This window comes from Eretmochelys imbricata, chromosome 1 (genome assembly GCF_965152235.1).
Source record: "Eretmochelys imbricata isolate rEreImb1 chromosome 1, rEreImb1.hap1, whole genome shotgun sequence".
NCBI classification, from domain to species: domain Eukaryota; kingdom Metazoa; phylum Chordata; order Testudines; family Cheloniidae; genus Eretmochelys; species Eretmochelys imbricata.
Window position 1 is genome coordinate 269,868,849 of NC_135572.1, and position 24,429 is coordinate 269,893,277.

At 49.6% G+C, this 24,429-nt stretch overlaps 1 protein-coding gene across 1 annotated transcript; it reads left to right on the forward strand.

Annotated features, from left to right (window-relative positions):
• The first annotated feature begins 513 nt into the window (after positions 1-513).
• SERHL2 (serine hydrolase like 2) lies at positions 514-23,229 on the forward strand. The gene is made up of 13 exons (XM_077831085.1): positions 514-612; positions 2,801-2,864; positions 3,781-3,930; positions 4,013-4,126; positions 9,456-9,497; positions 10,921-10,940; positions 11,173-11,247; positions 13,011-13,123; positions 13,714-13,793; positions 14,194-14,228; positions 16,082-16,158; positions 19,935-20,025; positions 22,655-23,229. Exons 2-13 carry the CDS (start codon positions 2,825-2,827, stop codon positions 22,772-22,774), a joined length of 957 nt encoding a protein of 318 aa, XP_077687211.1. The 5' UTR covers positions 514-612; positions 2,801-2,824; the 3' UTR covers positions 22,775-23,229.
• Positions 23,230-24,429: the final 1,200 nt, after the last annotated feature.

Consider the following 24,429-nt stretch of genomic DNA (forward strand, 5'->3'; position numbering starts at 1 on the left):
TCTTCTTCACCCGCAGCAGCAGCTGGTCGCATGAAAGATATCCCCTCACCCGCCCGGTCTCGCGCGTGTCCTGGGGCTGGCCCAGCGCCAACCAAAGGGATCGTGTTACGTTGGCACGTGCCCGGGGGTCTTCTTCCTGCTGCCCGGGCTCAGTTCTTGTTCGGGCGGGGGCCGCCTCCCCTGAAGCGGGCGCGGGCTGCGGCAGGCTTCCCTCGCGCCCTGCCCGGCGCTCGCGGCGCGCTCCGCAAGGGCAGCGGCCGCAGCCCGGAGCCGCGGTGGCCGCGTTTCAGCAGCGGGAGAAACGCCCCCGTTCGACGCGGTGCACAGAGAAGCAGGCTCCCTTCAGCAAGGACGGGGCCACAGAAATGTAAGGCCCGGTTATCACCGCGCCTGCTGTACATCACTTTTACATCCTCGAGGAGCGCTGGGGAAGGGGCAGGGTTAGGTCCCTTTAAGCGTTGCATCCACAGGGGGAGGGGACCGTCTCTGTGGTTCCGGCTGCAACTACTAGGAAGCGGCTGTCTCAGTCCTCCCCTCTCTGCACCGAGCCGACTCAGGCCTCGGCCTGTGCAGCTGCTTGTGGCTTTGACGCAGCTGTGCGGACTCCTGGAGGTATGTGAGCAGCCGCTGCACAGGTGCCTTCTGATCTCCTTCCCCCTTGGTGTGGTTCTAACATAGCTTCCTCCTTTTAGAAATCTCCCCTTTGTACTGACAGAGTGAGGCTAGTGCTGGGGAGGGTGCCAGAGCGAAAGCCTGGCTTGTGGTTTCCAGGATAAATACGGGCTGGGTGGGTAGCAACGGAGTTTCCCACTGTGCCTCAGCCCAGAGGGACCACGGCTAAGGGGTCAGTTCATTCTCCCTGGCGCTCTCAGTCCTTGGCCTGTTTGCGGAGACTGCAAAGGCAGGGGACAGATGGGCAGGATGCTGGGGTTTGTTATTTGGACTCGTCCTGCTGGGAATCAGACCAGATCCTACCAGAGAGCTTTTGTGAAACAAGCTGGGAATGACTTTGGCCTAATCTGCATTAGAAAAGGTTTGCCGCTACTATAGTTATGCCAGCAAACCCTCCTCGCACAGACCTAGCTTATATTGGCCGGGAGCGTTTTTTGCCAGGCGAGTGTATGCCACTGGCACTAATGAAATCAGCTATCCTGGTAAAGTCACTTTTTGCTAATATAACTGATTCTACACTAGGGCTTTTGGTGGAATAGAAATGTTGCAAAAAAAAATCCCACCCCTAACTGACATTGCTATACTGACAAGTCTCTAGTACAGCTCTGGTCAAGGACGCATCCAACCAGAGGCTGGAACTGGACCAACACCCTAGTGCTGAGAGGCTGTGTGTCCCTTGTCTCAAGCGGTCTGGCTTCTTGAAGCTTAAGGGCCATGTCTGCAGTGAGGGTAAACTTGCATGTTTGCTTTATACCAGCAAATGTTCTGGCCTTAAGTGTCTTACTCTAGGGGCAGTTCTACACTAGGGACTTCTGCCAGCACAGCTGTTAGTCTGGAGTGTGAAGAGCTGTGATCTGACATAGCTGGGTTGGGAGAAGTCCCTAGGCTAGGTGCAGCTATGCCAGCAAAGATGTGCCTTGCCCAGTATAGCTTGTTTCGCTCATGGGGCGATTTTATTATGCCGGTAACAGCTTTGCCAGTAGAGCTATTGCCACACTAGGAGCGCTTTGCTGGTATGGTGTGCCGGTATCTCTATACCAGTAAGCTTTCCTTCTCCTCACAAGAATATTATAGAATATTTTGTTTGCTGGTAAGTGAGGCTGAACCACTCTCTGACTTCTCAGACTGAAGATATGTCTACACTGTGGAGACTATGCCAATGTAATGATGTCAGCATAGTCCACTAGCGCAGATGCAGCCTACACCGACAGAAGGAGTTTTTCCATCAGTGTAGGAACACCGCCGCCCTGAATGACATTAGCTCCATTGACAGAGGCCCTCTTCTGTCAACATAGCTGCATCTATACTGGGGGTGTTGTCGGTATAGCTATGTTGGTCAGGGTGTGGTTTTTCCAGACCCCCTGACCAGTGTAGCTATGCCAATATCACTTTTCTGCGTGGGGCCTGGGCTAAGCCTAAAAGGCCTGGGCTCCTCACGCAAGTGCAGCCTCTGCTCCGATATGCTCTTGAATGGGTGGAGAGAGCAGAAAGCCTCTTCCCAGCCCACGCATAGAGCCCAGATGAGGTGGCAGCAATGGGGGAGCAACAATGATCAGGGGATCCTGAGAGCAGAGGTAATAGAGCCTCTGAAATTAATGGAGATTACCATGCCGAGTCAGGTAGTCTGGTCCCATAGCCTCTCTCTGACTGGCCAATACCAGCCTTGGCTCTGTCAATACCCCTCAATCCTTACAGGCACTACTTCCTGCTATTCTAGTTGTGGGATTTCTTCATGCAGCAGCTCTGACATTTCTCATGATCTGCAGCATCTCCAGCCATTTCGCAGAAGCAGCTGATTGAATTCAATTAAATGAGACTTCATTGCCATGGCAAGCTATTCAAGTATCCTACATTGTGTCCAGAGGTGTGATGATTTTGCCATGGTGGATAGGGTCTATGGTAGAGGAGCCCATGGTGGATGATGAATAGGGAGCTGTTTCCTTGGAGATGCTAATAAGCACTGTGTCACAGGAGTGTCTTCTGTGACAAGGTCCATGAGGGAGGTGGAACAGACTCCAGCAATCTGGCATCAGGTTCTGGAGCAACTATAGTGCTGAAGGAGAAAGGTCTGGGTCTGCCTCCCCTTGCTCACTGTTTCTAGTAGGCTGTGTTCCCCTTTTCTTCTAAGGCTCCAGGAGACAGAGAAGACGAGATGCCCTCAGTGCTGAAATGGTCTTCTCTGCCAGTGGCAGGTAGGTCTCTGTGTTGCTAACCAAGGGGAATCTACTGCTGAGATCCAGGTTTGATTCCCACTCCAGATCTTCTGTGTCTGTGGCCAGCTGGGTTAGCAGGTGCTGCAGAGCCAGGAGAGGACTGGGAGAGGGGAATTCCTTCTGTTGCTTTATCGTGAACCCCTCCCCTTCCTGGCAGTTAAGGAGCATCACTGGCATGTTGCCCTGGAAGGTGCAGTTGTGCTGATGGTGCTAGCTATCAGACAGGGCAGCTGCTACTGACCTAGAGGAGGGGGAATCCCAAAGGAAAGGCCTCTGGGGGTCAGAACTTACCAGAAAGAAACCCCAAAATAGCTCAGGAAATAACCTCTGTGATTAAAAGGAGTAAGATCCTGGACAGCTGGTGGAACTGGGGGAGCTGGGATGTTGGAGGAAGAGGAGGGACATGAGTGCAAGGCGGTACATGCACTGGGTGGGGCAAGGACTAGTGAGAGGCCAAGAGCTCGTGGGGTGGGGGTGGCAAACAGTTTTAAAAATTGTATTAAGATGATGATTTTAAAAAGTGAACAGTACAGAGTTTAAGCATAGAAGTTTCTGGTTATCAAGGAATAACGTACAGATTATCAAGGGGTGCAAAGTTCCGTTTAAGATCGGATGGGGTAAGGAATACATAATCTGCAGTATCCCTGATTTAGGGTAAAAGGTTAATGGGTCAAAGTACAGACATTAAGATATGAGGGTATGTTGTTCATATAATGGCTATGTTCAGGTGTGGAGTATAAGCAAAGGCTGGAGTTTGCTAGGTGACTAACAGCTGGCACCTGTGTAACTCTTTACCTGTTCTGAGCGCTGAGTGATGACTCTCACAGCACCCAAACTGAGCAATGAGGCTGCAGCGTTCGGGTGATGTAATTTGCTGTTGTATGTTGTATTTCAGGCATGGTCTCGGAGATGAAGTTCCCAGTTCCTTGGGGCCACATTGCAGCCAAGGCCTGGGGATCCCCGCAAGGCCATCCCATGCTCTGCTTGCATGGCTGGCTGGACAATGCCAACACCTTCAACAGACTCATCCCATTGCTCCCTAAAGGTGGGGCAGATCAGCCTCTGGTTCGCTGTTGTGGGGAGGGAGGCTACTCTGTGACTTACTGTCTCGCCTGCCTCTCTTTCAGATTACTGTTACATGGCCATGGATTTTGGGGGCCATGGCCTGTCATCCCATCGGCCCGCAGGCTTTCCTTACCACTTCCTGGACTATGTGTGCGAGGTCCGCAGGGTGACAGCAGGTGAGCAGGCTGGGAGGACTCACAGGGCAGGGAGCTTCGTGTTCCTGGCTCCATATCCAAAAAGGACTCCCCTTCCCCTCCCCCTTCCTGTCCCCTCCTCCCCAGGCACCCTAGCAGTGACCAGTTATCCTCTGCTTCCTCCTGGCCTCACCATGATCCATCCTCCGGATAGTCCCCTAGGCCAGACTCCTTCTTGACTTTGGCTTTAGCCAGACTGAGCCCCAGGCTCCCTCAAAGAGCACTTCATCCAGAAAGTGCACTAGGTGCAGAGGGGGGATAATGCTGCTTATCTGGGCTCCAGGCACCATGGGACCCCAGTCAGGAGCTGAGTTTTGACTGCTGCAGGAGCCAGACCCCTCAGCAACCAAGGTGCAGGCACAAGAGGGTCCCTTCTCAAGAGCTGGAGATCCACCAGCACCCAAGAGTGGCGTTCTGCACCCGCAGCCTGGATGAAGAGCCCAGTTTCTGACACTTTCTCCAGAGTGAGAAACATGAAACCACGTGATAGAAATAAAACCCCATAAGAGCAGCAGTTACTGACCTGCTGATGTGTCCGATGGATCTGTGTACTTACTGCCAGGCTCACTCCCTCTTACCAACCCACCCCCAGGCTTCAACAGTTTGTGCTCTGCTCCCTGGCTCAGACCAGTGTTAGAAGAGTCTCTAAATTCTTCCTACCATACCTTTCCCTGTGGCTCATCAGTGGGTGCATGGAGTCCGTTTTTGTGTTTTACAACAGGGTCAGCCATAAACAAAAGCAGGCGTGACCAGGACTCTGCAAATCCTCCGCGCCACCTGGTCCAATTTCCTGCCTGGTAGTGGAACTGGAAAAGCAGCTGTCTGCTGCTCAGTGCCACCATCCATCTCCCCAGAGACGAAGGAGCACACACCACTTTCCTTTGAAGTGCTGCAGTGCAAACCGTGTCTTGAACATGCCAGGGCACATTTCTAGGAGCAGGATGGATGGGGCTGTAACTTCCAGGCTGATTTCCACAAACCTAAAGGGCTGTTATGAAAATGTATCATGTGATTTAGGATCCTGGCATGCTGAATTATGCCATGGAATTTCACTAAGAGTAATAGTCCTTCCCCTGTACCACGGCCCCATCTGCCCTGTTCCCTATGAATACTCCACAGGAGAGCATTCAGAGGCTCGTTTTTCCTACAGTGCAGAACTCAGCCAGGCTCCTTTGTCTGATTGATGGTCCCAAGGACTTGCCCCGAATGGGAACAGCTGTGGCAGCTGAGATCTGTGAGCCAAAGGGAACTGCCTGGTACCAGCTCACAGGCAGTGAGAAGCTGAGGCAGGAGGAGGTTGGTCCCTCTAAACCTGGCCTATTAATCCATCCTATTTCCTGACGAGGAAGCAAAACATCAGAAAGGCTCTCTTTAGGTCCCTGTGTGTAGGGAAGTGGTGAGTTGCAAAACATCACTGCTGTGTATTTAATCCAGCATCACTTGCCCCATAACCTCAGCTGTGCAGAACACAATGCCATCCACAGCCTCAGAAACAACTCTGACATCATAATCAAAAAGGCTGACAAAGGAGGTGCTGTCGTCATCATGAATAGGTCGGAATATGAACAAGAGGCTGTTAGGCAGCTCTCCAAGACCACTTTCTACAAGCCATTACCCTCTGATCCCACTGAGGGTTACCAAAAGAAACTACAGCATTTGCTCAAGAAACTCCCTGAAAAAGCACAAGAACAAACCCGCACAGACACCCCTGGAAACCCGACCCAGGGTATTGTATCTGCTACCCAAGATCCATAAACCTGGAAATCCTGGACGCCCCATCATCTCAGGCATTGGCACCCTGACAGCAGGATTGTCTCGCTATGTAGACTTCCTCCTCAGGCCCTACGCTACCAGCACTCCCAGCTATCTTTGAGACACCACTGACTTCCTGAGGAAACTACAATCCATCGGTGATCTTCCTGATAACACCATCCTGGCCACTATGGATGTAGAAGCCCTCTACACCAACATTCCACACAAAGATGGACTACAAGCCGTCAAGAACTGTGGCGGTTCAATGACAAGACAGAACACAGCTTTTAGCAAGCAAACGGCTCGTCTGCTAACAGGCTTCTGCCTGTCAGCTTTCCACCTTCCCCTTTATTCTTTCTCTCCCCCCGCGCATTACATTCTCCAACAGATAAAAGGAATACACTGGCTTTGTTTAACATTCTTATTTACCAGTTTCTATCTACCGCATTCCTTGCTCTCGGGCCTTGAGCCCAGTCCTGGGAGGCTTCCCACGGTTCATGTCATCTGGGCGAGATTCCAAGGTTGATGCCCTTGAAAGGAGCTGTGTGTGCACAGGTCCAGCACAACACTCCGGGTGTGCCCTGAATGTTGCCAAGCACGTGAACCTTGTATGAATCCTACAAAGAACACTATCCCCGATAATGTCACGGCTAACCTGGTGGCTAAACTTTATGATTTTGTCCTCACCCATAACTATTTCACATTTGGGGACAATGTATACCTTCAAATCAGCGGCACTGCTATGGGTACCCGCATGACCCCACAGTATACCAACATTTTTATGGCTGACTTAGAACAACGCTTCCTCAGCTCTCGTCCCCTAATGCCCCTACTCTACTTGCACTACATTGATGACATCTTCATCATCTGGACCCATGGAAAAGAAGCCCTTGAGGAATTCCACCATGATTTCAACAATTTCCATCCAACAATCAACCTCAGCCTGGACCAGTCCACACAAGAGATCCATTTCCTGGACACTACGGTGCTAATAAGCGATGGTCACATAAAGACCACCCTATGCCGGAAACCTACTGACCGCTATTCCTACCTACATGCCTCCAGCTTTCATCCAGACCACACCACACGATCCATTGTCTACAGCCAAGCTCTACGATACAACCGCATTTGCTCCAACCCCTCAGACAGAGACAGATACCTACAGGATCTCTATCAAGCATTCTTACAACTACAATACCCACCTGCTGAAGTGAAGAAACAGATTGACAGAGCCAGAAGAAAAGGAGTACTTGTGGCACCTTAGACTAACCAATTTGTTTGAGCATAAGCTTTCGTGAGCTACAGCTCACTTCATCAGATGCATACTGTGGAAAGTTTAGAAGATCTTATTATACACACAAAGCATGAAAAAATACCTCCCCCCACCCCACTCTCCTGCTGGTAATAGCTTATCTAAAGTGATCACTCTCCTTACAATGTGTATGATAATCAAGGTGGGCCATTTCCAGCACAAATCCAGGGTTTAACAAGAACGTCGGGCGGGGGGAGGAAAAAACAAGGGGAAATAGGTTACCTTGCATAATGACTTAGCCACTCTCAGTCTCTATTCAAGCCTAAGTTAATTGTATCCAGTTTGCAAATTAATTCCAATTCAGCAGTCTCTCGCTGGAGTCTGGATTTGAAGTTTTTTTTGTTGTAATATCGCAACTTTCATGTCTGTAAGTGCGTGACCAGAGAGATTGAAGTGTTCTCCGAGTGGTTTATGAATGTTATAATTCTTGACATCAGATTTGTGTCCATTTATTCTTTTACGTAGAGACTGTCCAGTTTGACCAATGTACATGGCAGAGGGGCATTGCTGGCACATGATGGCATATATCACATTGGTGGATGTGCAGGTGAACGAGCCTCTGATAGTGTGGCTGATGTGATTAGGCCCTGTGATGGTGTCCCCTGAATAGATATGTGGGCACAGTTGGCAACAGGCTTTGTTGCAAGGATAGGTTCCTGGGTTAGTGGTTCTGTTGTGTGGTATGTGGTTGCTGGTGAGTATTTGCTTCAGGTTGGTGGGGCTGTCTGTAGGCAAGGACTGGCCTGTCTCCCAAGATCGGTGAGAGTGATGGGTCATCCTTCAGGATAGGTTGTAGGTCCTTGATGATGCGTTGGAGGGGTTTTAGTTCAGGGCTGAAGGTGATGGCTAGTGGCGTTCTGTTATTTTCTTTGTTGGGCCTGTCCTGTAGTAGGTGACTTCTGGGAACTCTTCTGGCTCTATCAATCTGTTTCTTCACTTCCGCAGGTGGGTATTGTAGTTGTAAGAATGCTTGATAGAGATCTTGTAGGTGTTTGTCTCTGTCTGAGGGGTTGGAGCAAATGTGGTTGTATCGCAGAGCTTGGCTGTAGACAATGGATCGTGTGGTGTGGTCAGGGTGAAAGCTGGAGGCATGTAGGTAGGAATAGCGGTCAGTAGGTTTCCGGTATAGGGTGGTGTTTATGTGACCATCGTTTATTAGCACTGTAGTGTCCAGGAAGTGGATCTCTTGTGTGGACTGGACCAGGCTGAGGTTGATGGTGGGATGGAAATTGTTGAAATCATGGTGGAATTCCTCAAGGGCTTCTTTTCCATGGGTCCAGATGATGAAGATGTCATCAATATAGAGCAAGTAGAGTAGGGGCATTAGGGACGAGAGCTGAGGAAGCATTGTTCTAAGTCAGCCATAAAAATGTTGGCATACTGTGGGGCCATGCGGGTACCCATAGCAGTGCCGCTGATTTGAAGGTAGACATTGTCCGCAAATCTAAAATAGTTATGGTGAAGACAAAGTCACAAAGTTCAGCCACCAGGTTAGCCGTGACATTATCGGGGATAGTCTAGAGCCAGAAGAGTACCCAGAAGTCACCTACTACAGGACAGGCCTAACAAAGAAAATGTTTGTTTGTTCGCCCCTCTGCCATGTACATTGGTCGAACTGGACAGTCTCTACATAAAAGAATAAATGGACACAAATCAGACGTCAAGAATTATAACATTCAAAAACCAGTTGGAGAACACTTCAATCTCTCTGGTCACTCGATTACAGACCTAAAAGTGGCAATACTTCAACAAAAAAACTTCAAAAACAGACTCCAACGAGAGACTGCTGAATTGGAATTCATTTGCAAACTGGATACAATTAACTTAGGCTTGAATAGAGACTGGGAGTGGATGAGTCATTACATAAAGTAAAACTATTTCCCCATGTTTATCCACCCCCACCCCGCACTGTTCCTCAGAGGTTCTTGTCAACTGCTGGAAAGGCCCACCTTGATTATCACTACAAAAGGATTCCCCTTCCCCCACTCTCCTGCTGGTAATAGCTCACCTTAAGTGATCACTCTTGTTACAGTATGTATGTAACACCCATTGTTTCATGTTCTCTATGTATATAAATCTCCCCACTGTATTTTCCACTGAATGCAGCCGATGAAGTGAGCTGTAGCTCATGAAAGCTTATGCTCAAATAAATTTGTTAGTCTCTAAGGTGCCAAAAGTACTCCTTTTCTTTTTGCGAATACAGACTAACAGGGCTGCTACTCTGAAACCAATGTTTTATCTTTTTAGCCTTGAAGTGGAGTCGATTTACTCTGATGGGCCACAGTTTGGGTAAGTGACTCTTGCGCCAATGGCAGTTTGACACCAGCAAACATTGGTGAATGATTAACTTGCATCACTTTCTTTTGGGAGAGAATAGACTGCAGTATTTTCTCTTAAAATGCCGAGCACCCCCCCACTTGATGCAATTATGTGGCAAACACCCCATTCGAATTACACACAATCATCTAAGCACTCCTTTAAAAAGAACTAAATGTCTAGGCCTCTTGAGTACAAGGAAAAACAGTCAAAATGCAAAGTGGGTTTTGATCAACACAGTGCTGTCTTCCTGAGTTGGCAGAGAGCCTGAAACAACGGCTCTGTGAGGTGTAACCTCCTGGAACCCTCTTATTGATCTCATCAGAATGTTAACTTTAAATCCTATGGATGACACTTTACATATCACTAACTCTTTAGTTGCTCATCACTTTGGGCTTGTCTACACTGGCACTTTACTGTGCTGCAACTTTCTTGCTCAGGGCTGTGAAAAAACACCACCCTGAGCGCAGCAAGTTTCAGCACTGTACAGCGCCGGTGTAGACAGTGCCCCAGCGCTGGGAGCTGCGCCTTCCATGGAGGTTGTTTTTTTTTTTTTCGAGCTCTCTCCCAGCGCTCTGCTGCGACCATACAAGGCACGTTAAAGTGCTGCCGCGTTGCCAGTGTAGACTAGCCCTTTGTCAGATGGGATGGGAAATGGGGTGGGTATGAAGTTCATGGGGGAACTGAGACATGCTGCAGGAAAGGAACGGCTCCCTCTTCTCCCTCCTTCTCATTTTTGCTCTGGAGAAAGAAGGGGAGATACAAAGGGAAGGAGAACAGGAAAGGGAGGGAACACGGAGGAAGCATGGAGGCATAAAGGTGACAGTATTCTCCCCCTGAGTGATGCTGAACGTAACTAACAGGACTTCCTGATATCCTCACTGTTATGACATACAGTCCATATTCTATCCTTGATTGCCATCGGTGGGAGAAATGCTGTGAATTGAGGGGATCAAGTATCCCATAACTTATCCCTCAGGCCACGGACCATAATTAAAAATGTTCCTCTCCCCAGTGGGTTTGACACCCCAGATCTGATCTATCCCTTCTGTGACCACATCTCCCTGGTCCCAAAGCACTGTACCATTTTTGCTGGCAGCTCCCCACTAGCCCGGGCTTCCCGCTGGGGCAGACTGGGTGTGGTGTCTGAAGGGAACTCCCCCACAGCCAGTATCCCTACCCTATTTCCTACAGTGCCCCTTGCTGGGAGACTCACTGACCTGTGGCTTGGGATTCAAACCTCAGGTGAGATTGTTGCCTCCTTGTCAAGTGAGTGCTTCTAGGCCACCCCACCAAATCTCCCCGGCACCCTCCTGGTAGCTGTCACTCTGGGGAAGGGTGTTGCCCTGTATTGTCTTTACTGTATATAAGCCAAGTGTGGTCCTCTCTCTCACAGGTGGAAGTGTCGCAGGAATGGTGAGTACAGCAGCCTTTATTCATGGGGTTGACTCAGCTGGAAGGGTGATGGCTCCTATAGGCTGGGGGAATTAAGGGGCAGCCTGCATGGGACAGAAACAAATTTGTGTCAAAGATGAGAGGAAGCCCCTCCCGATACAAGACACTTAAGAGAATTGTGTACATTCTGGGCCAGCTAAGAACGTGACCCTTCTCTCTTCCTCCTTCTCACAATATTTCTGACTCTTTCCAGTTCTCCTGCATTTTCCCTGAGATGGTAGATAAGCTGATCCTGGTGGAATCTTATGGCTTCTTCCCAGCTTCTCAGGTTAGATTTTTCCCTTTGGCAGACACAGAAGAGAGAAACGACACGGTAAAGCAAACCCCCTCAGAAGGCTCATTCCTTGTACTGCCACTGGGGGAGCATGTTTCTCAGTGGTCTTCCCTTCAGGAGGTCATGGGCCCATTTCCGATTGCAGCGGGTAAAGGAACAAGAGGTTGAGAGATGTAAGACAACTAGAACAGTTCCCATCTTTTCCCCAGGCACAGTGCTGGTCAGAACAGATCTAAATGAACAATAAATGTCTGGAGCCACCTGGGGCTTCAGGAGTTCATAGTGAAAAAAACAATGCTCTTGTTTGTTATTCGTAATCATGTTCCTTAGGGTAGTACCTAAGGGCCAACCAGAAATGGGACCCCATTGTGCTAGGCCCTGGACAAACACAGTAGCAGACTGTCCCAGGGCTGGATGGCTCAGGGAACTGATGATGGGGCATGAAGACTTTCATTTCTAGTTCAGTGGTTCCAATCTGATCAGATTCAGTATTGCCAACCCCAAATGTTCAAAAATCACAAGTCACCAAAAACCATGAGGTTGGCTTTAGAATCATGGGATGATGTAAAATAATAGATTTGGTGTTTTTTATTTGCCTTTTGCTTTCTGAGTTTTTAGGCTGCACTGGGGTGTGTGTGTGTGTGTCACATTTTGAAGCTTTCTCCACAACCACAAGGGCTAGAAACTTTTCTTTAAGAACAAAGACTGAAATCCTCACATAGCCACTTGGCTCCAGGAGCTGGGGCTTTAAGGAAAACAAGAATTATCACAAGACTCTTGACAAAACCGTGAGAGTTGGCAACACTTTTGAAACATAGCCTCTCTCCGGGTATGTCTATAGTACAGAGCCTATGTCAGCACAGCCACTTAGTGTAGGCGTAGCATACGCCAATGGGAGTTTTTCTTTCAGAGTAGGAACACCAGCTCCCTGACAACATTAGCCATGTTGACAGAAGCCCTCTTCTATCGACATAGTTGTGTCCACACTGGGAGGTTTGTTGGCATAGCTATGCTAATCAGGGGTATGGTTTTTTTCACACCCCAACTGATGTAGCTTTGCCAACATCACTTTTAAGTGAAGACCAAGCCTCTGCGCACACAATCCCTTGCATGCTCAAATTTCACAGTCACTTGTGCCAGGGCAGAATTTACTTGTTCCAAACCCATCTGGACACAACAGTGAAGTGCAGGTTAATTGCAAATGGGCTCTGAAGGTATAAATTCTCCACTTGTCTATACATGCACGAAGTTGTACAGATGGGGACCATTCTGAGGCCCTTTGACAATGTCACCTTAGGGCCATTCCTTTCACATAGGTCACCAAAATAGTCATTGGAAAGGATTTGGTGGATCTCATTCCAGTTCCTAGTGGGACAGGCATTCACCCCACACCAATGACCATCACCACTAATTGGCTCTCTTGCTGGCAGGGTCAGGACAAAGGCCCAGGATTAGGTAGGGAAAGGACGTTGAACTCTCCTCTTCCCTCTAGAGATGAGCCATCCAAGTCAGAGGTGAGATACTAAAGAATTCATAGTATTTTGTTAGTAAGAGGAGTAGTGTCCTTGGCAATAATTTGTCCTTCCCTGATCACCACTTCCACTGCTATATAGTGCTGCCATTCACTCCACCCCAGCATCCATGGTTGTTGTTCAGATGATCTGTATGTAGTTGGTAAAGTGCTTTGAGATCTTTCAGGGTGAAAGGTGCTATAGAAACATAAAATCACTTCTGTTGCCCCCATCTCTGATTTCTAGGAAAGTGGCGCATGGTTGGACTCTAAGAGGAAGGTGATTGAAAGTCTCCTGAGTCTGGAGGAGAACAAGCCCCAGCCCCCTAAAGTACGCAGTCCCCAAGAAGCGCTGCAGAGGTAGGTGTTGCCCCCGCGCCCCATCTTTGGTCTCTGTTGGAGATGGTGCCACCTCTGCTCTCACAGAGCTCTTGCAGTAGGTGGGTGTTCTCCTGGACAGAATTCTTGGGGGCCAGAACCATGAGATGCAGCTGACCCCTTTGTACTTTCCCCTCCCTTCAAAATCCGTAATTCATTTTCTTCCAGAATCTGAGCAGGGGCTTGTACCCCACTGCCAGCCTCCTGCTTCCTGTGGGACTGGAATATGTTGGCTAATGTGCAAGAGCTGAACTACTGTCACTTGTCCTAGTTAGGTTTCAGAGTAGCAGCCGTGTTAGTCTGTATTCGCAAAAAGAAAAGGAGTACTTGTGGCACCTTAGAGACTAACCAGTTTATTTGAGCATAAGCTTTCGTGAGCTACAGCTCACTTCATCGGATGCTCACGAAAGCTTATGCTCAAATAAACTGGTTAGTCTTTAAGGTGCCACAAGTACTCCTTTTCTTCTTCCTAGTTAGGTTGTTTGCCTCCCACCTCATCTCTTTCTATCATCCTCTCTGTTGATGCCTTCCACCCCCTACTTCTCCAACAGCACATGCTGTGTCTTCCCCAGGCTATTACAAGCCAACAGTCACCTGACAGAGGAGAGTGGGAGGATCTTACTGCAGCGAGGAGCGACTGAGGTGCTGGGAGGTGAGATGCCTCAGCTGCTCAGGGAAGTGATGGCCAGCTGGCTACAGAGCCATGCTGCCTTTGGGCTTAAAGGCATGGGGAGTGCCATCTGCTCCCTGGCCTACGCCCAATGCCTGGGGTAGCCTGGGTGTGAAGAGCCCCTGAGGTTTGAAAGAGTGACTACATTTAGAGGGTGGAGCTTCCTGTACCTGACAACTGAGGTCCAAGCCCACCTTTCCCTTCAGGCCATGGGGCTTGATTCGTTTAACACTTGAGGAAAAAAGAAGAAACCTCCAATCCATCGTTCCTCCCCTTCCCCCTAGATATGATCCTGGGTAGCTAAAAAGCAGAGGGGGAGCTGGAACCCCGTGTGAATTCCTACCCTATGGGGTGTAAATAACACTCTCTCCTTTCTTCCCAGGCCTGGTGTATAACAGAGACATGAGAGTCCTTAAGGTGAGTGCTGACGTTCTCTCTTGCCCCTTACTCTGATGGGGCCCTTTGCTGAGAGGGAAAAGACCTTCCCGTTTTAGGTCACATTGCATCTGGGTTCCATTTACCACCACCCTAAACCCCAAGCCATAGGTGCTGGAACTAGGGGTATGGTTTCTATTATATCCAGGGTTTACAGTTTGATTCAATGGCTCTCAGCACCCCCACTATACAAATTGTTCCAGCACCCCTGCCCCAGGCTTGTTCAGTGCTTTCCCCCCAGTTTTAAGTTATATAAGTGGCAAAGTTTCCTTGGAGAGACTGTTTTACACTCCAATAGGTTGAATTTACTGTACAGCTTTGAAACCCCACTGCAGTTAATGGGATTTCCTAAGCAGAGCAAGTTAGACCCTTTCAGATCTGACTGAACAAGTCCTCTCCTTCCCTATCCTAAGTTCCGGGAGAGTGGGAGGGTGCTTAGGGGCAGCTTTTCAGCTTGTTTTCCCTTTTTGTGGGGTTGTCTTGGAAGAAGGGGGAGAGGGCAGGAGTTGGGTGATCAGATATCCTACACCTTGTTGGACAGTCTTGCCTTTCAACGAGTCAGGTCTGCCCTACAATACAGACCTATATCGGACTAACTACGTCACTCAGGGGTGTGAAAACTCCACATCCCTGAGCAATGTAGTTATACCAACCTAACCCCCAACATAGACAGCCACTGACGTAGCTCCTGCCTCTCAGGGAGTGGATTAACTAAACCGATGAGCGCTCTCTCCCATCATCTTAGAGCGTCTTCATCAAAGCGCTGACGCATTTTAAATGTAGACGTGCCCTCGGTCCTCATTCTGTCTGCCCTAAGGTAGGGAGCCAAGCAAGAGATTCAGCCAGCCTTTTTTAGGAAAGGCTTTCTCTGAAACCTTTCTTTACGAACAACTTTGTGTGAATGGGGTATAACTAGTCACGCAATCTCTCAGAATCACTCTGGGGCCTAGGTAGCCTCGTATGTGAGACATGCACTAGAAATGCTCAGAACTGAGACTGTTCTCATTCTTGAACATATTACAGCACTTGGCTTTGATGTACTGGTGTTAGTGCAATTTTGAAAAACTACTGGGTAGAAAGAAGTGCCTTGTTTCATAGCTCCAGACACCTTGTTGCCCTAACAAGATCACAAGGGTCTTTCACATATCATGGTGGGCCTGCAGCTTGGATGGAGAGATCTGGGCTAGCTTTAATCTAGCTAGCGCAGCAAAAAAACGGCAGTGAAGAGACGGCAGCACAGACCCCAGCATGGGCTAGGGTGCGAATACATACTTAGAGTCCAGACAGGCTTGTACAGCCTGCGCCACTGTCTGTGTCATAGAATCATAGAATATCAGGGTTGGAAGGGACCTCAGGAGGTCATCTAGTCCAACCCCGTGCTCAAAGCAGGACCGATTCCCAATTAAATCATCCTAGCCAGGGCTTTGTCAAGCCTGACCTTAAAAACTTCTAAGGAAGGAGATTCCACCACCTCCCTAGGTAACCCATTCCAGTGTTTCACCACCCTCCTAGTGAAAAAGTTTTTCCTAATATCCATCCTAAATCTCCCACACTGCAACTTGAGAATAGTCTAGATCCAGCCACATCTTCCCTGCATTTTTAGTCACACTAGCTAGATTAAAGTTAGTGTGCATGTCAGTATGTGCCCTGCAATCTAGACCCACACTGCAAAACCCTGTTGCACTGATGGTAAGCCCCACCCAGGCCCTAGCATAGCCAATAGGGTGTAGTGTCAAATGTCAGATTCCCTGCCAACCGGGGAGTGCATTGCCCCCCAACCCCGCCCCCCTGGAATTTACTGATGGCTGTGTCTCCATTTGTCTTTGCATCTGCAGCACAATCTAGACCCCCTGACTCTGGAGCAGTTTGTGAGCTTCTTGAGAAAAATCCAGGCCAGTGTCCTAATGATCATGTGAGTGAAGCACAAGCATAATCAATACCTACCATCGGCCCCTTTCCATGTGCCGACGCCCAGGGTGTGTGTGCACTGCAGGGAAGGTGTGAATAAAAACCCTTTCCATGTGTGGAAGGTAGAGTTAAGGATTTAATACTGATAGGAATTAAATAAGCTTGGTGTATAACAGCTCCATGACACCCTGCCAAACACAAACAAAGCTAGCCCCCTGCTCAGCTGCTTTTGACAGGGCGGTAGTCCCACTTCCTGGAGCAAGCCTCATTCCCCTTCCATGGGTTCCTTCACCTACTCCACGGCAGGTGTGTGTTCACCTACAGAAAAGTGCATGGACACCAGTTCTCTCTTGCTTGCTGATCCCTCATAATTAAGGCTACGTTTTAGTCATGGGTATTTTTAGTAAAAGTCATGGACAGTCACAGGGAGTAAACAAAAATTCACAGGCCGTGACCTGTCCATAACTTTTACTATATACCGCTAACTAAAACTTGGGCCAGGGGCCCGTGGGTGCTCTGGGGGGAGGGGGGTCCGGGGCACTGCTGGGGGTGGTGGCCCAGGACCCCCACTGGATGGGCTGGGGGTGGGGGGGCACGGCAGGCAGTGGCACACAGTCCAGGGCCCCTACTGGGGGAGGGTTGGCTGGGCTCACAGGTTCCCTACCTGGCTCCCCATGTCCCTGCAGTTTCTAGGAGGTGGAGGGGCCAGGGGGCTCTGTGCACTGCTCCCACCACAAGTGCCGGCTACGCAGCTCCCATTGGCTGGGAACAGCAGCCAATGGGAGTTGCGGGGGCAGGGTCTGCGGGCACGGGCAGAGCCCCCTGGCCCCTCTGGCTAGGAGCTGCAGGGCCATGCCAGCGGGAGCTGGGGAGCCTCCGACCCCGAGGTAAGCACCCCCCACACTTCCCAACCCCCTGCCCCTAGTCTGGAGCCCCCTCCCACACACCCAAACTGCTGCTGGCCCAGAGGCTGCCTGGCTCAGGCAGCCCCTGAACCAGCACCAGCTGCTGCAGAAATCACGAAAGTGATGGAATCCGTGACCTCCATGACAGACTTAAGCCTTACTCATTACTAACAGGAAGAAGCTGAGTCAAGGAGCCCTTCACAACTGGCTAGCACTGCTGGACACTCAGGGAGGGAGAGTTTCTAGACTGTCAGAGAGAACCCCCAGTGTAGTATTCATGCTTCTTCTGATCATCTACCCCATGGGAAGCCTGCACTTCCCAACCCATGCAAGGGGCTGCCACCATCACTCCTGTTAAAGGTGGATTTTCTTATCCTTTGTCCCAAGGCTCAGGCTTTCTTCCCCTTCTGCAGGATTCTCCCCACTTTCTTGGAGACTCCTGCTCACTGGGTCTTTCAAAGCTTGTATTGTGCACTTGTGTGCACAGGCTCCCAAGGGGTCACTAATGTGGGCCCTATGCTGTAACCTTTGTTACCCTGCTCAGAAATGGGAGCGAGAGAGAGAAATACTTGTGGAGCTCTCGTGGTGGAAAGACCCATTGTATAACATTGCTCAATTCCTGTGGTGTGTATGTTTCACTCCCACCTGCTGCTCTCTGCTGCCAGCTTGCTCCTCCTCTCAATCCAACCCAACCCAACTCCCAATTCACCCTGGCACCGCATGAGTGGGCTGGAATAACAGTGGGAGAAGCCTGATTTATAAAAGAGCAGGTGCATGTGTGTGTGAAATGACCAAAGATTCTAAAATGGCTGAGTAGGAGAGCTGCTTTCTGCAGTCTGCCTTTAACAAGAAAAATAAGCACACAGCTCTCATCCAGTCTGGATTGCATGCATCCTAGAGCATTATGGCAATGAACTATCAACTTTACTCTAGGCACTACCGTAATACAAATAATATTTTCAAAATAGTAGGGGAAAGTTTGTTTCTCTCTTTTCTTATCCTTCTACGGGGATCTCTTTCATAAGGGGAGGAGGCACTAAACACGGCAATGCAGACACAAAGTGCGGGTAATAAAGTTAAATAACACTATTGGGCCCTTCGCTAATAGCAATAAGCCACCCTCAGGTGTGTATGAAAGAAGGGTGTCAGTGCATTTCTCAGGTTTAGGTGACACACACAGACATCTGAGGCTGGTGCAATAACCTGCTAGGGTGCCCCCCGTGATGGCTTATTGCTGTGATCAATGGCAATGTCTCACAAGGGAAGCTTTCGGAGAGGAGCTGGTGTTAAACTCAGATGTAGAACAGGTGGCAGACAGCACACTGAAGACCTAGCACTGCTCCCCTTGAAGTGTATGACAGAGATATTCATGTCACTGGGAGCCCTAAGTGTATAGATTATACTGTACCAACTAATAGTGAGGGAGGATGAGGCAACCCAAGAAGGAGACACTAAGGAGTTAGCTCGGAAGTGGATCTCCTTATAATAATACCTACCTCTTTTATAAAGCACTCATCATCAGTTGATCTTAAATGCTTTACTAAGGAACTTAATATCATAATATCAAGAAACCTGAGAAGGTCTTTAAAACTCTGCCTTTAACTACTTCTCATTGCCTAATTCTCTCTCCACCAGTGAGGCTAGCCTGGCTTACCCGTATCTCCACTCCTCCCAGGGTTGGAAAACCCATCCCCAAAACTAATCTAAAACTATTACCACTGCCTCCCTCAAAGCTCTCAACTGCCCACTTTTATCACAGCTCCTCTAAGAAGAGGCAGCTGGGCATAAATTGATGATAATTTAAACAAGGCAAAACAAGTAAATTATAAACATTATATTCCCCTGCTCACTTCTGTATGTTGCTCCTCTTCTTAAAGGACAAGATCTGCAGGGCTGATGTCATGTCCACTTAACCTGTCTCTCATCCGATTGGGACCTCAGAGCACCTCTATAAAATATAAAATAAAACCCCACTAGAAGTTGAGGGGGGAAATGGAGGAGGAGAAACTAACTGCAGAGCTGGCTTAGCCTCCTTCTGTTACAGAAATAGAACCCTGGGCACTTTTACCTCAGGAGAACATGTTCTTAAGTGTCTAGCTGTTTCTTCTGGATCCAGTAGAAACCAAGAACATTCTGGAGACATCTTGAAAATGTGGGGCGGGAGAGGACTTGTAATCTCACATTGCACCACCTTGTGGAAGAAATGCAGTGTTACAGCCTCCCATAATCGTTAAAACTGGGAAACTGCGAAAAACTGGACTTGTTTGTGGGGTTTGTTTTGTTCTCTCTAATTTGTCTGTGTTTGCATTTCCTGAGTGGCTGCTCTTGTAGCCCCTTGTGCCCTACTGGCTAGAGGAGGCTAATGCCGGGGATTGTTTAATGGATAAAACCAAACATGCACATGCACAAAGGGGGAGGAGGGGAAGCCACCAGGGAGAGATGGAAGGGCTGCTTGGGTGAAAGCACCAATTAAGCTGGGTTTCAGACCCTAAGCAAAGCTGTCCTGGCCTTGGCTCTCCTAAGAACTTGACCTTCACATAACTGAGCCCTGGGAAGGGTAATTTCCTGAGCTTATGCACCATGATCAATCCACTCTTTCAGCAGGGGCTTTGATAGATAATGGACCCCTGAGTTTGGTCCTTCCTCTTCTCACTCAACTAAGTGAGTCTAACCCTTGGTGTCCACAACACAGTCATATAGGCCAGTCCCAGCCTACACATATGTGACTCTGGAAAGCAAGATGAGCTGGTTCAGTTTCTCTGACTGTGTCTGGTCTCTGTGATTCGCGTCTCAGGGAAGGAGAGCAGCTAAGATCTGTGGAGATGTGGCCCAAGACACACTGTGTGTTACATGGAACTTTGTGATTGTTTTCTAGAGCACAGGATGGAATATTTAATCCTGAAGCTGAAAACATGAGCCGGTACTTTGTGAAGCCCCTGCGGGAAGCATTCCAGTCCAACCTGAAGGTGAGAGCAAGCACCAGCCAGACATGCCCAGTCACTGCGGGTTTGTGCACACAGGGAAATAGCATTCTGGAGTCGGACACTCTTATTCCAAAATAAGCATCCACCTGGGGAGTTCTACTGGACTAGCTTTAGTGCCTTAAGCTCACACCCCTCATCGTTCTGGTTGTCTCCTTTATTTGAAGCATTAGGCTGCCCCACTTAGCAACTGTGAGGCCAAGTCCTTCTCCACTTCCAGTTATTCCCACCCTCACCAGCAGCCTGATGCCTCAAATGAAGGAGATCCCCTGCCCCCTCAGAGGGTGCATCGGACAATCTGCCACCCTAGGCACTACATCAGTGCTCCGCCTACCCCATGGTTACAGTTCCTTAACATAGGCAGAGCCAGGTTTGTACCATTTTTGATGAGGCTAAGCCCACAGCAGGGGACTTGTGAGGGGGGCAAGGGGGAAGCCCCCGTTTAGGCACAAAAATTGAAAATAAGGGCACAAGGTAAAGTCTCGTCTACATGCATTGGATAAACCTCTGGGGCTAAGCCTGGCTATAGCCCTGGCCTGGGTGGGTGGATGAGTAAGTGACCCCAGCCCAGGGTCTGATATAAAGATGTGTAGGACCTAAAGGACTCCTTTGGAACAGCACCCACATTTCAAAGGGGACACCCCATGCAGAGACAGGAGTGACTCCCTGCAACTTCCTGACTGACCCCCCCCTTTCAGGGCCACGGTGCAACACGTAAAGCAGTGTGCTCCTCCATAAATAGGCTGCCCTGGAAGGATCCAGCACTGGGATTCCCCCATCCTGAGGAACCAGCAGCCCTGCGTTAGGGATCTAGCTGAGAGCACCGTGTGCTGGGATTCATGGCGTAGGGATCCATCCATCCGCCCTCCCCCAAGCAAACCCTTCTGGGTGTCAATCCAAAGGGAACCCTACGTTTCAGGGGGAGTTGCACCAGGCCAGTGGGGACTCCCAACATGAAGGCACGGGGCATGGGGGTATGCAGTACATGGGTGGAACAATATATCATTGCTGTGTACTGTATTGTTTGTTTAAAACTTATACTGTGTGTATATAGATATATATATTTCCCTGGAACCTAGCCCCCCCCCCCCTTACATTAATTCTTATGGGGAAATTGGATTCACTTATCATTTCGCTTAAAGTAGCATTTTTCAGGAACATAACTATAACGTTAAGTGAGAAGTTACTGTAGGTTAGTATTTGTACGGGAGAGCTGCATAGACCAAACAATGGTGGGGGATAATAAAGGGAGACTGGAGTCTGGATGAGTGGGACTGGGAGGCCAGGACCTGGGCGTCTGTGAAGACCAGGATAGAGAGGAGACAAATGGGGTATGGAGGGTGGGGTAGGAAAACAGGGTCAGGGAGCAGCTCCTGAGGCAGGTGGGGAGAGTAGGAGGACATGGTGAGGTGGGGCAAACCTCAGCGGGTAAGGAGGACTGGGGAAAGGGACAGACCCCAGGGGATCAAGGGCTTGGAAATTGGAAGGAAGTTCGGGGAGCGAAGCCCTGACCATCCTGGACCCTTTGAGGGAGCCCCCCAGTCTGAAGCCCCTACTTCACCCTCCCAGCTGGCAATCCTGAGGCCCTTGAGTGGTGGATCCAACCTGCTTCCCAGATGAGCCACCGTGCCCTTTCAGCAGTCAGCAGGTGAGAGTTCAGCTGCTGGCATGAAGCAGAGTGGGACCCAGGGGCCAGCCAGGCCAGGCTGCAGCTTGCTCCAGCCCAGCCAGGTTTTAAAAGTGCCTCAGGGGAGGGGGCAAGCTCTTCGGCCTCTGTCTCCAGTGCTTATGGGGGCAGATGAGCTGGGATAGATAGGGGGCAGAATGCCAGGTGGAAGATGGGCTAGCTACATAGGACGGAGATCAGGGACAGGAAGGCTAGGATGGTGGGGGGGTTAGGATATGGGAAAATGGGGGCAGGATCCCAGGCGGGCAGGGGTATCTGGGGTTGGAGTAGACACCAAGGATAGAGAGGAACAGGAGACTAGGACAGGAGGGGCAGGCAGGGGGTGCCACATACCTGCCACTGGGGGCCCCCTCATTCTTTGGCTCATCCAGGGACAGGCCACCAGGGGCTAAGATGAGCCCTCCAGCTACATGGTCCGTGGCTCATGTGCTAATGTGCCCAGGGTGCTGCTGACATGCATTAACAGTTTGTTAATGTGCTTTGATCTTTGCTTTGAAACCAGACAAGATCAAAGTGCTTTAAGGAACCAGTAATGGATGCAGGATCCACAGACAGCCCACACCGCAGCAGTTAGTGTGGGGCAGATTACACCCCAGCATGCGGTGAATCTGCTGCCCTAAGCAGCTGCCTCAGTTGCCTGCCCCTACTGCAGCCTCTGTCCCCATGTTTAGTACTGCTCATTGCAGAAGCCATCTCCCTGTCCAACTCAGTTGATCATTTGACAATCTTGCAGAATGAGATGATTATGCTTATTTTAATTTGCATGTCCACAGCATCTGCTAATGAAGTTATCCCTTTCTTCAAGAAAAGCATTTAGCCTCAGCATTTAGCTTGATGACTTCCTGTTGCAGTGAGTTCTACAGACTGCGGGGAGAAGTATTTCCTCCAGTTCACGTCTCCGTGTTCTCTCTCTCTGCCTCTCTCTAGCACTTCCAGTTAGCCAAGGTGACTGGTAATCATTTTGTCCACCTGAATGACCCTGAAGTAGTGGCTGGGCTCATCAACATCTTCCTGAAGAGGGACCAGAGCTCCAAAGCCAGGCTGTAGCCTGGATTCCTGCATCAGGGCTTGGCTCCCAGCTTCTCAGGGCAGACAGCAGCAGTGACAAGAGGACAAGGAGCTTAATAGTCTTGCATGCAAGATGAGACAACACCACACCATTACCTGGCTGGACCCTAAAGTTTTCCTCATTATATGGTTTTCATCCTTTTGAGCCCAGTGGCTTGGAATGGCAAAAGAACCTGTCTAAGCAAACAGGCGCTGAGGACTCTTCTCAAAGAAGAGCGGCGCAAATTGTTTTGTGTTCAAAAGGAGATGGGGAGGAGTCCCTCCTCATGCCTCCACTTCACAGGTTACAGCAGCAGCTTCTGGATTTAAGGTCCCCTTTCCTGTTAAACCTGGTGCAGTCTGATCAGCAGGAAGCAAGCCCCCTTACTTTGTTCTGATGATGTGTTGCCTTGGAAAGGACTGGGAGGGGTAAACCAGGCACTTCAGGCACCACTACTGACAGCTTATGATATACATAAACACTATATCTATACACAAGAAGTGAGTTCTTTGATATTGTATAACATTCCACCTCTCTTCACCCTGTAACTGCCTCCTACAACAATTCTGCATCGCTCTTGTTTCATTGAGCATTTTAGCCAGGACTGACATGAATTTATTCTGGCCCCAGCTGCAGTCTCAGCTGCTGGGTGCACAATGCAGGTTCTGCTCCTTAGCAAGTTACAAGAGATACAGGGGGGGGGTTGGAGGAAAGAATACCAAGATTAATTGAGTTCCATGAATCAATGTTCATGCAGAGCCAAGACACCAGAGCACTTCTTGCACTGGGAAAGGCTGCTGCAGCTTGCCCTTTCCCAGAAGGCAGGTGTCAGGGGCATCTGAGGAGAGTACAGCATTTGAGCAAAAAGCCACAATCTGGTATTACGATGGGAGTAAAGGGTGGCATTGCTTGAGGGAGACAGACAACCCTGTAGGAATACACAGAGTTAAGCTATGAGCAGCAGCCATTGTGATGCATTTTCTAGCGTCTACTCAAAGCTGAGCTATCCATTAGCTTGTAAATGACCCCAGAGGTGATCAAGAGAGGTCACACTCTTCCCATGCACTAACCAAGCACTAGTCTAACTGTAATAAAGGGGGCCACTTACTCCAAAAGAGACCTGGACTGTTAAAACAGATTCACCCTTATTTGAAAGAAAGGGTCTGAGGGGCTTGTAGGGGGAGAATCATGAGCCTGCAGGGGTTCCCTCCCCCAGACAAAGCTCTACAGCGAGGCCTCCTTGAGCACCAGCCCTTTGGTCAGAAACATGAGATGCTTTGACACTGTCTTCTTGTGAATTTACTGAAACAGAGGATAAGCCAGAGTAGCTCAGTACCCTAAAGGCAACAAGCAGGAGGCCCATGGGGGACCCTAGTGCTCCACATCCCTGACAGCAGGGAGGGAAGCAGGAACACCTGCCCTGTGAGCCTGCAAGCACCAGCACAGTGCTCACACCCAGCTGTTTCTGAAAAACTGCCACAGGGCAAGGCCTAACGGGGACAGGAGCATTTCCCCCTGCAACCACCAGCCCTCACGTCCCCTCCCCCGACTTTCCAAACAAGAGCAGTTTCTGTGAAAGAGCAACTCTGCCCAAACCCTGAGTCACAAGTGCCCATTTCAGTGAGGGAGGGGGAGGAGCCTCACCATGGCAGGC